The sequence below is a fragment of the Pseudorasbora parva genome, chromosome 23 (genome assembly GCF_024679245.1).
Source record: "Pseudorasbora parva isolate DD20220531a chromosome 23, ASM2467924v1, whole genome shotgun sequence".
In the NCBI taxonomy this organism is placed as follows: Eukaryota; Metazoa; Chordata; class Actinopteri; order Cypriniformes; family Gobionidae; genus Pseudorasbora; species Pseudorasbora parva.
Window position 1 is genome coordinate 9,583,530 of NC_090194.1, and position 16,118 is coordinate 9,599,647.

The 16,118-nt window shown below is 36.5% G+C and overlaps 5 protein-coding genes across 9 annotated transcripts; 3 read left to right on the forward strand and 2 right to left on the reverse strand.

Annotated features, from left to right (window-relative positions):
- The first annotated feature begins 9 nt into the window (after positions 1-9).
- LOC137062734 (PPP2R1A-PPP2R2A-interacting phosphatase regulator 1) lies at positions 10-6,511 on the forward strand. Its single transcript, XM_067433631.1, has 9 exons — positions 10-906; positions 1,258-1,342; positions 1,433-1,489; positions 1,596-1,642; positions 1,716-1,773; positions 1,862-1,929; positions 2,085-2,140; positions 3,677-3,761; positions 3,858-6,511. Exons 1-9 carry the CDS (start codon positions 821-823, stop codon positions 3,973-3,975), a joined length of 660 nt encoding a protein of 219 aa, XP_067289732.1. The 5' UTR covers positions 10-820; the 3' UTR covers positions 3,976-6,511.
- c23h17orf49 (chromosome 23 C17orf49 homolog) lies at positions 6,345-10,612 on the reverse strand. Its single transcript, XM_067433632.1, has 6 exons — positions 10,348-10,612; positions 10,170-10,264; positions 9,913-10,014; positions 8,804-9,033; positions 8,593-8,694; positions 6,345-7,211 (listed from the first exon to the last, which is right to left on the reverse strand). Exons 1-6 carry the CDS (start codon positions 10,366-10,368, stop codon positions 7,147-7,149), a joined length of 615 nt encoding a protein of 204 aa, XP_067289733.1. The 5' UTR covers positions 10,369-10,612; the 3' UTR covers positions 6,345-7,146.
- A 130-nt stretch (positions 10,613-10,742) lies between these two features.
- On the forward strand, positions 10,743-12,688 carry rnasekb (ribonuclease, RNase K b). The gene is made up of 3 exons (XM_067433637.1): positions 10,743-10,948; positions 11,367-11,449; positions 11,942-12,688. The coding sequence occupies exons 1-3, from the start codon at positions 10,871-10,873 to the stop codon at positions 12,084-12,086; spliced, it is 306 nt and encodes a 101-aa protein (XP_067289738.1). The 5' UTR covers positions 10,743-10,870; the 3' UTR covers positions 12,087-12,688.
- med11 (mediator complex subunit 11) lies at positions 12,675-15,389 on the reverse strand. Of its 4 annotated transcripts, none has more exons than XM_067433636.1 (4): positions 15,263-15,389; positions 13,707-13,790; positions 13,168-13,298; positions 12,675-13,070 (listed from the first exon to the last, which is right to left on the reverse strand). In XM_067433636.1, exons 2-4 carry the CDS (start codon positions 13,774-13,776, stop codon positions 12,927-12,929), a joined length of 345 nt encoding a protein of 114 aa, XP_067289737.1. In that variant the 5' UTR covers positions 13,777-13,790; positions 15,263-15,389; the 3' UTR covers positions 12,675-12,926. The 4 variants fall into 4 exon arrangements, with proteins under 4 accessions (XP_067289737.1, XP_067289735.1, XP_067289736.1 ...); XM_067433634.1 differs by lacking the exon at positions 15,263-15,389 and adding an exon at positions 13,918-14,051; XM_067433635.1 differs by lacking the exon at positions 15,263-15,389 and adding an exon at positions 13,970-14,043.
- On the forward strand, positions 14,201-15,915 carry si:ch1073-143l10.2 (uncharacterized protein LOC565165 homolog). 2 transcript variants are annotated; one of them, XM_067433629.1, is made up of 6 exons: positions 14,201-14,338; positions 14,424-14,475; positions 14,584-14,671; positions 15,190-15,263; positions 15,343-15,618; positions 15,700-15,915. In XM_067433629.1, the coding sequence occupies exons 1-6, from the start codon at positions 14,251-14,253 to the stop codon at positions 15,797-15,799; spliced, it is 678 nt and encodes a 225-aa protein (XP_067289730.1). In that variant the 5' UTR covers positions 14,201-14,250; the 3' UTR covers positions 15,800-15,915. The 2 variants fall into 2 exon arrangements, with proteins under 2 accessions (XP_067289730.1, XP_067289731.1); XM_067433630.1 differs by having other exon boundaries at positions 15,367-15,618.
- The last annotated feature ends 203 nt before the right edge of the window (positions 15,916-16,118 follow it).

The following is a 16,118-nucleotide window of genomic DNA, read 5'->3' on the forward strand; positions in this document are numbered from 1 at the left end:
CGAGGCGCTGTTGTACAAGAGGATGCACAATCTCTATTTGGTTGCGAGAATTATGTTTTATTTTCTAAATTAAGAAATGACCGGAAAACTTTTAATGTATCCAGTGTTTCAGACTGTATCAGGGAGACACTTTCAGATGAGGATGCTTTCACCGACAGAGCCGAAGATAACATGTTTGATCGGAATTGTTATGTCATTTTTCCGACTGCTTAACAAACTAGCAGGTAAACTTGAAAAATAAGCCGTGGCATTAAGCTTCACCTTTATCACATTTGACCGAAAAGACCCGAAAGCGTATTTTCGGACCACTTTGAACCGTGTTGATTCGCTTATGTGCTGTTTGCGCTTTTGGATGTTTTATTTACTCTGTTTGGATAAGTTGGATTGGATTAAAAAGCCAAAGGACCTTGTCGAGTTAGTAGCTGTGCATTGTAAATAGCGCTTGATATACATAATTAATGGTCTGAATACGAACATTCTCCTTAATGCACATAAATAACTGTATTTGCTTCATGTTTACGCCGACGAAATCAACCTGAGGAGTTTATACCAAGTTTGTGCGCGAACCGATAAACCAGCTGTAGCGCGAGCTCACAGCTGTTCATCAAATTACTGTACCAAGCTGACAGCATTTAATTTAAAACTACAACAAAATGCGATAGATACGAAAAAGCAGTCAAACAGTTAAATTGGATCGGGTGTTTTGGCGTGAGGCCTGCTGGTCGGGCTTTTGCCGGGTGAGAGTTGGTGCTCTGGCCGCGTCAGGGGGCGTTCAGCCCGGCCGTGAGTGACGCACAGCCTCGGTGCCAGAGGACGAGCTATGGAGAGGATGGAGGTGGACCAGTGCGCAGGCGCAGGAGGAGCCCTCCGAAGGTCGAACAGTGCCCCCATGATCACAAACGTCAGGTGAGGGAACTGCACCCAAGCCTGAGTGACTGGAACAGACTTCCCCAGTTTCACAGACTAGGTTTAAGCCTAGCCCTTCTCCCAGACTAAAATGCATGTTTGAGCTGTTTTAAATGAAAGCAACTTGCACTGACATATCTTAAAACATGTCAGTGCCATTGTTTTGTCTCAAGATGCACACCAGTCATGATTTTTCCCCCTCTTAAGATATCCTACTTAAGCCCTGTCTGTGAAACCAGGCCAATATGTATTACATTCTGTTTAAAAAGTAATATACACTACAAAATATTTGATCCCAAAACAAATATATTCTTTGAACTTTACAACTTTTCATTGCTGGCACGACTACAGTGATGGGACGACAGTGTTCAGCTCTAATAGTTCAGCTCGGTATCGTCGGAGCAGCGTATCTGTAAATCCGAGCTTTCCCTCCCGGGTGAGCGTTCAGATGGTCTGTGAATATCAGTGTTGGACATTTATTTTTAAAAAACCTTTAAGTAAATACGACATTACCTTTGTGTTTCAGACCCTCCCTCTGTCCCCATTCTCCCTGCCTTGTGAGAGATCCGAACACAAGAGACAGGTGAGAACTAAGGAATTGATACTTGGATGCTTTTAAACAGTAGCGAACTTCACATGTATGTTGATCACTTGTAGTGAGGTTTTATTGTAAAATGCTTTTCCTCCAGATTGAGAACATGGAGCTCACTTTGAGAGGGAGTTTACAGAGACTAAGGTAGCTAGATATACATAAATGAACAGTTTATGTTATCAAAATATATCTTTAACTGATTTTAACTTCATTCAAGTGCCTCATCTGCTGTTCCCCACCCTCCTGTGAGTCATTGGCATGGCCATCTGTCTCCAGTAAGTATTTCATTCTCTTTGGGTTTCAGTTTATCAGTGTCAATCCATTGTCATTCTTTTTATTCATCTTTCTGTACGTCCCACGCAGGGATTCCATTCCCAGGACAGTGGTGTCACACCAAATTCCTCACCCAGTCCCACTCGAAGGTTTAGAGGGTATGCTCATGAATAAAACATATAGAATGATTATAATATTAGATGTCAAGACTACCCATGTTTTTCTGAATCTATTCTCATTTATTTGTTTTAAAATGTAAGATATACAAATATCCTTTCTGAACATTTTTTTTAAATGTGTTTTGATCGAACAGAGGATCTGTGAGCTCTGGAGTGAGATGGCCATCAGTTGCACCTTTGAAAAGGAAAGGTAGTAATATTCTATATAATAACCTGTTGTTTCTTCTAAAGACATTTGCAAAAGAACATTATTTGAAGGGATGGGAATTCTAATGAATATAAGGAAAGAATTCCAAATGATTACCAATTTTTAATGTTTTTTTAAGCAATATTTCATATTAAACCACCATTCAAATGCGCGGTCTGTAAATCTTTTTTATGTTTTTGAAAGAAATCTCTTTGGCCACTAATGCTGCATTGATTTATTTAAAAAATGAAATCTGAAATTTACTTAATGCACCCTTGCCGAGTAAAATTATTAATTTCTTTAAAAACATCTTATCTTAAACCTTTGAATGGTAAATATGTATGTGTGTGTGTGTGTATATATATATATATATATATATATATATATATATTAGGGCCGGGACTTTAACGCGTTAATTAAGATTAATTAATTACGTAACTTTAACGCGTTAATTAATTACGCAAAAAAATAAAAAATTTAACCGCATTTATTTTTGCACCGCGGAACGTTTTTCAATGAATCAGTTTCGACGGACCGATTATACTGGAACACCAACTAGCGCGACAACTACAACAACAAACAATGGGTGCGTCTCAATCCGCTCCCTAGTTCAGTAGTCAGGGCACTGATCAGGGAGTCAGCCCATTGACTTATGTCTTGATCAGTGCCCTGACTAGGGAACTAGGGAGCTGATTGAGACGCAGGGCATGCGTGAACATGAACGAAGAAGCTGATTAGACCGCTTTGCTTGGCCCCGTGGATGGGAAATTTTGTTTTAAAAAACGAAAGAATGGAAGCGTCGTCAAGAGCATGGTAGTGTGCAAGCTATACAACAAGGAATTTGCGTATCACTGCAGCACATCGAGCCTCAAATATCACTTTTGCTTAACTTAATGGCAAACATTGCACTGGTCTGCTGGACTGAAATAAATAAACAATATTTTGTTGATTAAGCTTATGTATTCAGTCATTATTCAATGGTATACTAAAAATACATGTGAAAAATTACTTCTCATTGTTCTCAGGTCAAATATTTATATGCGATTAAAATGCGATTAATTTCGATTAATTAATTACAAAGCCTCTAATTAATTAGATTAATTTTTTTAATCGAGTCCCGGCCCTAATATATATACATACACACACACACACACACACACACACACACACCAATAAGTCCTAACACTGATTATCTCTTCATCATGGCACCTGTTAGTAGGTGGGATATATTAGGCAGCAATTTAAAAAAAAATCCCCAAAGTTGATGGGAAAATGGGCAAGCGTAATGATTTGAGCGAGTTTGACAAGGGCCAAATTGTGATGGTTAGAGCAGGTAGGAAGGTGGTCATAATGTTATGATCGGTGTGCGTATATATGTATGCAAGATGAACCACTCAAGTGTTTTTTTTTATTGATTTAGTTATAAAGGATCAGCTATTTTGAATTGAACTACTACTGGTAACCAATAATTAAATTTTTTTCTGGTAATTTTGTTGTCATATATTTTCTGTCATTTTTTTCTCCAACTTCTACACCCAGGTGGAGTGGAATCGGACGGTCCGCCTAAAAAGCTCTTTGTTGCTGGAGTCACAGACCCTGCCCACATAACCAGTTACACAGTGAGGTGAGTCTATAAAGATGCTTCAATAATAAACTGAACTGAATATCATGCCTCAAGAATATCATCTTCAGTGTTTAATGAATCTCTTCACATATACAGTGTTTCCCAGGCAGTGGACTCTTCCTCTGGGACCGGTCCTGTCTGTTCAAACACCCCGGCCAGCCCCCTGTCCCTCTCCCCCCCGCCCCCCTTCACCTCTCATCACCCTAGCATCTAAACCTCAGTATTCATCACACCGGAGTCCAGATCACCAACTTGTAGAGCTTTGGACTCAAGGTGTTGTTAAATGAAGACCAAACTACAACCTGGCCCTTTTTTCCTGCTTTTTATTTTGGTGCTTTGATACGTTTTTCAGCTCAATCACTTCTGAAGGAAATTTGTCCTAACTGTGACTTAGATTTCAGAGGAAATCAAAATGCAATACAAGAAGACAAAATCTTCTGGATGTATCTGACATGACAACATGGACGCTATTATGTAATTTGTGAATAATTATGGATCTTCGGTCCTACAGAAAAGTGTATTGTATATCTGAAATAGTATCTGCAATAACACGTGGCAATGAAAGTGTTCAGATGATTGCTACCTGCCGAATCTGGACGCAAAGACCCATTCCTTAGTGTTCAGACTCAAGAAAAAGACCAGTTTTGCTCTTTGCTTTCCTCATTTTGTGGCAAAACACTTTTTGTATTTTGGTACATCTTCAGCTTCCATTAACGGGGTCCAACGGTCTGGTGAAACGTCCAGAATGCGTTGAAAATAAAAGACTGGATAGAGAGTATTAAAATCAGTTGGCCATAGAAGTCAACTTTTTGTAAAAATGTGTATAAATATGTGAATAATCACAATTATTTTGGTAAGTATTAATCCTATGTTTCTTCTCTTTTTTTGCATTTATCCAAGGGGTCTGATATATGTAAATATGTTTATTTTTCCATGTAGCTTTTAACTTGGACTGAACTTTTTAAGTTTGAAAAATATTCTTTAAATCATTTGAAATGATACCAGCGCATTCAGGCAACTCCCATATTTTGATTCGCTTAACGCTTACTTAAAACAAGTACTGTAAAGACTAGACGTCTCACATTGCGTCTAAAAATCAATTGTTGGAGTATGGGCAAAGCACTTCCAGTGAAAAGTCCACATCGAAAACTGACCTAGAGCTTGAGAATGTATCCTGTCTGAGGCAAGATGCTTTATTCAGTACCACCACATTGTGAAAATGTAAACTGTTTCCACCTAATGAAACCTTAAGCGAGACCCTTAAGTTGAGAATTATGTACAGAAATTAAGGACTTGACATGCAAGGAGCCTTTGCATTACAAAACACGATAAACGATTTTTACATTGATACAATCACAGTTTCAGCTGATATCATACTCTTCCTCTTGTACTATTTGCACAGTGTTAGATATCAAAGTTGCTGTTACATGAGTGGGATCATATTTACTTTTATTGTAAAGGATCTTATTTTGTATGGTTTATTTGTTTGAATCCTTTCACTTGGGAAATGTTCGGTTCTTTCAATGAGCCGAGAACAGTCTGTCCTAAGAGGTTCATCGTACTGTGTTCTTCATAAGATGGATTGAACTTTTAGCTTTAAGTTGACCTACTTTTTTGTGTATCTGCAAACATTGGATGCAGCAGTTCAGGATGGATTTTATTAGGCTTGTTGAAAATTATGATGTCAAAAAAAGTCACATGCTGCAGATTATTGAACTGGAAGCCCTCCTAAAGCAAGTTTCCCATGATACTTCACAACATAATGCAAAATATGTTGACTGTGGTGTCTCTTATACTGTTATTTATGAATGTGTAAAGGCTATGGTTGCATACTTTAATACTTAATGTAAAGAACACCATTCTTGATTCCCAAAGTCTATGTTATCAACACTGGCAGCTTGTTGGTCTGTAAAGCTGCAGGTTGGACATTTTAAGCTGTTCCTCTGTTTCCATATTCACATATCTGGAGGAATATGGCTCATTCTTTGCTATGAAGTCATTGCCTTGTATTTGTACTCATTTAGTTTTTAATTCACACTCGCAGTGATGAAAAAGCCTTACCGGTTTTGAGTCTCGAAGTTTCCTGAATTCCAAAGTTACTTGCACTGTTTGTGAGGTCCTTGAAATTTCAAAGATTGATGCCAATGTTTATGGATCTTTAAAAGTGATTATGAATGTGCAATATGCAAAGTCGCTGGAATTAGTATTTGTCACATTCACCGGGATAATCAGTTTCACGTATTTATCAAGAACCTGAACGTAAGACTTGAGATATGTTTGTTCTGAATCAGTTGTATAGTCTTTTTATTATTATTCATTTCCCTCTATTACCTGCAATATGTACCATGTCATTTATTTTTCAGATTTGCCATACATTTACTATAAGATCTATTGTATCTGTACGTCAGAAATGCTCATGATTTGTGTATTTTATTTTCCTCAAGTGATTGAGTGCTGTTACTAAATGGATTGCGAGCGCACAAAAAATATTGTAAAAAAAAAAATGCCAAAGCCGATAGAGTCTGCCTATCAGTAGTTCAAATATATTCTAAAAGCAAGAAAAAAAATTAAGTGAAAGATAGATATTTTTTTAATGTATTGGCAGCAAAAGTAAATTTATTCCCTCTGTCATCCAAGATGAATGTCCAGTTATCCAAGAATAAATATCATTTACCATAAAATGACATGTATATGATACCATATACTCTAATTATGAAGATCATAATAAAAACTCAATTTATTGATTTGCATGCTGTCTTTTTATGTGAAGACACTGTCAAGATGATTTTTTCATATGTACTTTAAACAGTGTCTTGTTTTTGCTGTTGAAATAACCCGTTTAATTATGTAACGTAATGTTAAAATAATATATATACGTACAATAGAAGCTAACTCTAGAACACAGTGAAAAAGGTAAAAATCTGTTACTATTTTTGATTGCATGCTGCCACTTTTCCATTACCATCAGCATCTTATGTCACCACAAAAGGGCCTATTAAAATACAAAAGAATAAAATAAAAAGTATTTACAAGTAGTTTGACCCCTGCACCACTGTCCTGTAAATCCCTTTTCAACTGTGGGCCAAGCAGCTCACACAAAATGAACCACAAAAAAAACTTTTTCCATCTTCCTTTAGAATCCTTTCCATTTAAAAAAAATGTTTATACTATTGTAATACTTCCTTACTGAAATGGGTAGAGATTGGTTGGTGATGTAGTAGAGATTTGGTCCCACAGTGGAAAAGGTATAATGGGTGCCAACTGCTGCCTTCGCCATTTTGTATATCTCACGATCAAACTGCAGAATCTTCACATGTGCTGTCCTTAATAATCTGTGATCTGTGTCCTCGTTCCCCTCAAGATCACTTTGACTTTCCAATGACGTTCAGCGGGACAGCAGGGGCAAATCACTAGAGTTCATAATAAGACTGGAGTCCAGATTCAAGCTCTCTGCCAGAAAAAAGGAAAAGAAAAGTTAATCAACAAAGTCAAAACACTTTTCCACTTGTTAATGTTATTTGTGTTGAAATACATTATCTTAGCATAGTTTGTTGTTCATTGACTACTATTAGTATGCAATTCATGTGTTTATCTCCCCCAAAAGTGTAAACATTGACCCTCCCAGGCACCATTAAAACCAATGGCCCTGTTTACTGTTATTAAGGTGCGTTTTGGTCGACTGGATTGAAAATGGATGACGGAAAATACAGATGTAAAAGGGATCTAAAATGTTTTGAACTTGTTCAGAAAAAACTATGGTCCAGTTAATAATGTTTACTTAGACATGTCCAGTGTGGACAACCTCAAATAGTTGCTGCGTGTCTTGTCAAAAATAAGCTCGGTTTATTATAAGCAAGACGCTCGCATTCTTTCTAGACAGTGTTGCTTACTCGTGACACATAGCAACACAGCTGAAAGTATTCCTAATATGTTGGACCTTTTATTAAAAGTAGCCTACATTTACCTTTTGAGACATGACTTTACAAGCCACTGTAAGAGCGTGTTTTTGTGGTGTTTGAGTTGGAGGCGCTATGCACAAAAGGTTTTTTTCAAAATATGCTTTATTATTATAAATGCCACTACAAAAAAGTGGTCATAATTTATTTCAACCCTTCTTCCCTTCCAAACCTGTAAGCATTTCTTATGTTACATTTGTAAAGCCACAACATGTATTTTTTGCCGCTAGAGGTTGCTTATTCAAAACAAAGGTGTAGCTTGATAACGCCTGGATTTCACTGAGCTTTTATTATGCCACAGACGGCCTCTTTCGCTTTTTCTGGTCATGTGTATGTGGGGTAACACAGCTGTGTTGTATCATATTAGATACATTATTTGAGTGTGTTGAAAGTTATGTTATAATGTGCGTTCACTCAGTGGCTACTATGAGACACTTGTTGCACAATGCAGCTCGATCGATATTAGCCATGGTAAAACATGGTACTCGTGGTAAATCAAGAAAACAAGATTTAAACAATAAGACTAACTATGTTGAGCTATATAACAATGATTTGTTTTCTGTCAATGGATATATCCAAACAGTTGCTCACTTGTCCTGGATTTAATCATTATTGGAAACATTTGGGATAATTCAAGTACACAAGTCAACAAAATATTTAACAATGTTCTAGTGATTTTTGGATATTTTAATCCAAAAATATTGTGCCTTTAATACATGTAATTAAATTGAATGGAAGTTAAGCTTCAAAACTAATTCACAAGCACCATAAAGGGGTTTGGAACGATATAAGGATGAATAAATTATGTCAGAATTTTAATATTTAGAATTCATTTTCAATGTTTATTATTTATATGCATTTAAAATGGGATTCACCTTGGTCGAAGTTCGGTTTTTTAGTGGAGCCCTCTCCAAGCCCCTCGATATCCACCAAATCACTGTTCACATCAGAGTCATTGAGAGCACTCAGAGTCACATCTGAAAATAGAGAGCCAGTCTATTTACAAACATATATCCACATTTGTAAACTGATATGGCCAATGATGAATGTTTTCATTTTTCATTCCTTGTAATCAAAGTGAGTCACCTGATGGTTTAGGGTTTTTTATTGCTGGTTGTAAAGATGAAGAACTCTGCAATCCAGTAGTGACGACAACCTGTGAGGTTGGAACAGTGATAACGGTGGGGGCCACTGATGCAGGAGGCGGTGGCAGCGTCACTGGGGTTTTCTTCATTGTTTTTTTAGGGGACTCTGCCGTGAGAGGAACTCTACTGTCCTCATACAGCTTCCTTTTCACTGTGGTCTTAATCTGGGCACTACAAGATGACAAGGAAAGAAACAGCGATACATTTTTGTGCAATATTACGCATTTTCTTTTCAAATATATTTGAATATGCAATTTATTCCTGTGAAGCATCATTACTCCAGTCTTCAGTGTCACATGATCCTTCAGGAATCCTTCTAAGATGCTGATTTGCTGCTCAAGAAACATTTATCAGTATTATTCTCAATGTTCAAAATAGTTGAGCTGCTTCATATTTTTGTTGAAACTTTTTTTAAAGCTTGGGGTAATATAAAAAAAATATTGGAATTTATATTTTTATTCAACAAAGATGCATTAAATTTATACAAATGACAGCAAAACATTTGTTACAAAAGATTTCTTTCAAATAAATACTGTTCTTTTGAACTTTCTATCTAGCAAAGAATCCTGAATAAATAAGCATCCATAAAAATATAAACATAAAATAAGTTTCCATAAAAATATTAATAAGATTTAAGGAGACTTATTGATAATAAGGAGAACCATTATTAATAATTGAGCACTAAATTAATTTCTAAAGGATCATGTGGCACTGAAGACTGATAATAGATGCTGAAGTAGTGATGCTGAAAATTCAGCTTACGCATTCAAATAGAAAACAGATATTTTAAAATGTAATATTTCACATACTATTGTTTTACTGTATATCTAAAAAATGTAGAGTAGATGAGCATAAGAGACTTAAAACGTATTATAATAAACTTTTGACCCCCAGTATATTTATTATTTGACTATTATGTACTATTATGTTTTAATTGAACCCAGCACGTAATATATAATATTCAGCTGATTAAAATTAGAATATAACATTTTATCAAACAGATATGTATATACATATTTTCTATTTGGGGGGGGGAAAATACACACTTACACTGTGCGTTCCTTTATGACTGAGCTGATGCTGTTCAAATCTTCACCAAAGCGACGAACTGCAGATCGCAGCATCTCGATCTCCGTGTCGGTCCATTTGGCTCTGAGAGGAGAAGTGTGCAAAATGAGTCATTTATAAAATATTGACTATATTTAAACAATAGGACAAAGCAAATCAGAATATCTAATATTGAACATGAGAGAAACCAAAGAATACATTCGAAGTGAGTTACTGCAGTTGCAGTTTCAGCATCTCACCCTGCAGGAGAAGAGTCCGCCACTGGATGCAGCTGCATGGTCAGTTCACCCAGTTTAGAGAAAGCCGCGCCTGCAGCCGAAAATATCTCGCCCACCTGATAGACATTTATATGTGTTTATTATTTATTTATCAATTATTAAGAATATTTATGATGCAGAAGTGACGCAAGTGTTCTACCTTTGTGGAAGCTGAAGTCATGCTGGAGTGATGAGCCGAGATAAAAAGAACTGACACAAATACAAAAACAATATAGTCGAGTCTCAATCTGCGGCGCTGAAAGGCTGAATCTATCAAACCGCTTTTAAATGACTGCTACAGTCATTCAGCGACCTTCCGTACGAAAAAATAATACTCGAACTTTATTATATATCTAACAAAAAGTCTCTAATAATCAACATGAACGCAACATAATAGTTCGAACTAAAAATTCCCAGAGTACAACGCGCTTCGAAAACGATGCGTGTAATTGGTCAGCCCATAGCCAATCAAATGATTGCACAGGATCTGCGCAACATCAATACGAAAATAGCCGAACGTTGCCGATTAAGCTCACGGAGCACGTCGAACAAACACGAGTGCCGCTGATATACATCCGGTCGATTGGGTCGAGAGACGACTAGAGGCAGGCTGTAATCCCGACTGGATGTAGCATCCTTTTCCCAGTTTTGAGAGGAAGATTCTGTGGGTGATAACGGATAAAATGCCGTCGCTTTTATTCTGTGGGCCCAAATTGGCCGCATGTGGGATCGTGTTAAGCATCTGGGGTGTCGTTATGCTGGTAAGGATTATAGTCTTCGTCACATCGCTTGCTAGTTGTTGCTAATGGGATTCACCCTCAATGACAGAAATATTATATGTAATAATAGTAAATATTGGTGTATTTGGATCTTCATTAATATATACTTGTGCAGATTTGTTATAAATTAGCATACAAATATTTGTTCAGTGACCTATTTATCAGTGTAATATACCTACCAGAAGCATGGTATGAGGAAAATAACAGCAGGTGTTAGGATCATAGGACGTGAAGGCCTATTCTTTACCTTCTTGACTTATATTTTCTGTTTTTTTTTGTGTATAGGTATATATCATAGATTAGATATTATTGGGTGCTTTTCCATAATCCAATTTATGTCCTAATATTAAATATTAACAACAAACCCTGTTATTAAGAATTATGCACTATTTTTTTTCAGTCGATGTTGGGAATCTTCTTCAGTGCAAAATCTGCTGTGCTGATCGAAGATGTTCCCTTTACTGAGGAAGACATTCGTGATGAGTGAGTTACAGTCCCCCATCTTTAAATAAAACATTCCAGAAAGAAAAGAAAAAAAATGTATTCAATAATGCATTGAATTGATCAAAAGAGACAAGACATTTATAATGTTGGAAGATTTCTACTTTAAATAAATGCTGTTCTGTTGAACGTTCTATTAATCAAATAATCCAAAGTAAAATATATTGCAGTTTCCACAAAAATATTAAGCAGCACCACTGTATTACACATTGATAATAGGAAATGTTATTTAAGCAGCAAATCATATTAGACTGATTTATGAAGGATCATGTGACACTGAAGGCTGGAGTAATTATGGTGAAAATTCAGCTTTTTGTCACAGGAATACATTACATTTTCAAATTGTAATAATATTTCACAATATTACTCTATTTTTAATCAAATAATAAGTATAAGGGTTCTCATTTTTAATAGCCTGCCTGTGTAAAAAGAGAACTGGTGGATCTGAGCTATGATATGTCTTCTCTTCAACAGTAAGAATCCTCCACAGACAATTTACGGACTCTACAATCAAGTTGGCATCAACTGCTTCATTGCTGCTGCCATTTACGTAGGTGTTGGCGCAGTGTCTCTGTGTCAGGTTCGCCTTAACAAGCGCCAGGAGTACATGGTCACATAAACCCATACAATTTCAAAATAAACTCCCAATTTTTCGTAATTATTTATTTTAAAAATACTTCTCAACAATCTAGGATTTTCTTTGTTATTTTGTCTGAAATTGATATATTTGCCAGTTCATCTTCAAATACTAGATATATGGATATTGTAATGAAGACAAAGTGTCCAAAACATACAGTAAACAGGCACAAATACATGCTGTGTGCATATATATGCATGTTATGTGTTGTTAAGTTCCAGAAATATTCAGAACTTTAAGGGAAGGAACTTCGACCCCATGGTTTCCGTCATACAAATAAACAAAACAAGCTCACTGTCTTTACTTTAATGGTTGTCTTCTGAGGATTAAGCTATAAGAAGGACACTATAAACACAATGGGTCCAGATGTTAGTAGCTGTTGTTCATGTTGAAGGTGTGTATGGTTGACGTTTTTTGAATATTTAAATGTTTATGTGGAAATATAAATGTATATTATTTTATTGATGTACACCCTGCAATCTATGTGCTGTGTACTTTATATTATCACAACATTGATGAACAATGCAAGATAAGTGAATGGAGAGTCTTATGTTCCCGTCAATAAAAAAGTAGTGAAAAAATAATTTTAATTGTGTTTTTTTTGTTGTCAGAAAATATGACAAAAAAAGACTAAAGCTTTGGTGCTATTACAACACAGGGAAGATATTCAAAGCAAATCACTGGGTTTGTCATGCAAGATTTCCTTGGATTATGGAGAATAAGTGTTGATTATAGATGGTATTCAAACAGGTCATGAAACACGTAGACACTTATGAAGTCGCCTGGAATATATTACAAAGTAATAGTCCATTTAATATGTCTTTACGTCTGTGGATCGAGCATTATCTCACAGGTACGTCCCAGCTCTCCCAGTTTGACACGGGCATAATCTGCACGATTTAAGGCCATCTGACAGTCCTTTCTGGCTGAATATGTCGATCCCTCGTGAGGCTGACCTGTTGCCACCTTTACTCAGAAAACGAAATAAATAAAATAAAAAGTTAGTTATCGATCGATCAATAGTTAGATAGATAGATAGATAGATAGATATTCACATACACACCTGTGTCAGATATCGGATCTGTGCACTCAGTTCATTCTCAACTCTGCTGATGGAGGTCTGGAACTGATTCAGCTGTCGGTCTAATAAACTAGCATTGGCCTTCTCTTTAGAAAGCTCCAGCACGATAGTTCCTGATAGACAGATTGTTACAATTCAATTTGCACACTAGATTAAACAACATACAAAATGATAAATCCTAACCTTACAGTCTATGATCCTAACACTGTAATGCTGTAATGATAAGATTTAAAGAAAATACGGTTACAAAACCACTAAATAAATAATAAATTAAAAAAGTATAACGTTACTGGTTTTAAAGGGGTTTTTCCTTGTATGACCAGCTAAAAAACATAACTAGACCATCGAAGACAGGCAAACTGGTTTAAATCTTTTTTTTGTCCATGGGGACGTCAGTTTTACACCTTTAATTTGATTTCGTCGTGATTTGGAAGGCAATACTACATACAAGAATTCAAAGACCAAAGGTTGGCAAAGTGTCTGAATTGATATGCAACTATAATCAACGAACTGACACAAACCTGCGCTCTGTAGCACTAAAGCAATCTCCTTCTCCACATCTTCTAAAGCTCTCAGCCTGTCATTAGCCATTCCGACCACACAACCTACAGAGAAAATATTAGCGTAACATACAAGAGACAACACGTTAGCATACAATGCGATTCATTATCGAAAAATGAAAAACGCTCTACAAAAATCGATATGTCTGCAAAAAATACTTTTTCTACTTGCATGTATATTTAAGGACCCAAAGTAAATTTTGACGAGATATTTAACCACTGACTGTAGCAGACAAAGCACTTTCAGTATATTGCGAAGTACGGAAGCCGCAGAAGAACAAAAATAATAGAAACGCGAAATCTTCCGACTACCGTAGAAAAAACTAAACATGGGTAATGCAGCAACTTAACTACCATAAAAGCGACTTGCGCAACATCTGGAGATAAGTAAGGCGCCTAACTTGGTTGTTTAGAGCTGCAAGACATATCCAATGTGAAAAACGCTGTAATAATACATTAGACGAGACTCGAAAGTGTGAAATAGGTGAATGTCCATCTGAGCTCCATGGAGTCTTGGAAGAGTCACGTGCGAGCAGAGCTGTTTCACAGGGACTGCAGGCAGAGAGATCCTTTTTCTGGCCTCTTTGACAAGGGTGAGTTTAATACAGAGGCTGTCAAATGTACAGAAACAAGGTATAAGTACTGATCTGCTTCAGTAATGACTGGGTGCTCTGACAGTGTCCAGGCTGGAGGAGATGCTGGACTTTCACATCAAACTCTGGCAAGCCAGGTAAGTTACACAATGCTTTACATCTGTTATTGTACTGATTTGATTTCTTAACTTATTATATTATGCATATATCCTGGTGTTTGTACTTGTTTACCGTATTTGATTCAGCTCCAAAGAAAACAGAAGCTCTACATACCCAAATGAAGGCGACACACTTTATTTGAGAGTGAATGAGGAGGAATTTCTTAATCAACAGGTGAGATATATTTTTATGCTATATATATATATATATATATATATATATATATATATATATATATATATATATATATATATATATATATATATATATATATATATATATATCAAACATCAAGGATGAACTGTCTTATTGCTAAAAACTAATACTTTATTTCCCACCAAATCTAGAGATTTTATGCATAACATGTTGATACACACACCTGGCTATAAATAGACGGATAGGACGATGCATGAAACGGTGGATGGATAATATGCCTGCTGCCAAATTATGAGATAATATGAAAACGTCTATAGGGCAGTTTTTCCCCATGGTATTGATGTCAAAATGTTGGCCAGTGAAAATGTTGAATGGCTACTAGTAACTTTGGAAAACCACTAGCCACAGTGGCTGATGAGCAAAAAGGTTATTGTCAAGCAGTGTGTGTGTGTGTGTGTGTGTGTGTGTGTTATACATCAGTCTCTCACTATTACTAAAACTGTGAATTACCTTTCCACATCTGTCTTTTTTTCAAGCTCAAGCAAAAAATCTCAGATCTGACCAGCAATATATACATGAAGGAGGCGGAGTTACAATACTGTCACTCACAGTAGGTCAAACAGCCAGTTACATCTTGAAAAAGATAACAACATCAAGACAAGCAGTCCTAATTGGGTATCCAAATTCAGTCCTAATCTGTCTTCTTGCTGTAGAGTTGCCCGTTACAGGACCGAAGCGGTTTTGTTGGCCCAGCGGGCTTCCTTTCTGAAGTCTGATCTGGAGGAATATGAGTATCAGCTGGAGTGCCAATCAAAGGAACTGACAGCACTGAGACTGGAGCACAACACACTGAGAGAGGAGCTGGCTGCCACAACACTCCAAAAGGAAGAACTCCTAGACCGCTGGTTAGAGGAGAAAAAAGAGGAGGCAGAGAGAATTAATTTGCACAATGCAACAGAAGAAAGGTTAATCTTAAACCGTTATATTGTATTACTTCTTTAATGGTTTCACATAAATTACTTGCAATTCATTATACCATCCACTAGGTGGCAACGTTTGGCTTGTCGACTGAAGAAGCGGTATCTTGGCAGGTCTCGCCCACCGTGTGCAGCGAACAGCGGCTCGGATGTCAAACCCACAGTCTAAAATGAACGTCCTTTTCCTTGATACTAACGTAGTTATATAGGAATGTGAATTGTATTAGGTTTCTGATTATCATTTTCTACAATTTTGGATCTTACAATAAACATTTAAAAACTTTTTATTTATTTATTTTTTGTCGTTTTTCTATTGATATACATTTACTTAAAAGTAAGGAAGTGTATGTAAGATTATGGCCAAAACTGGTACTGCAATCACGATTCCCTCTCCCCCTCCCCCTGACTCGAGATTGCCAGATAGGCTGCAGGATCAAGCAGTTTGTAGCTGCAGCTGTGGTAACTAGAGCAGAGCTGGCATTCCGGAT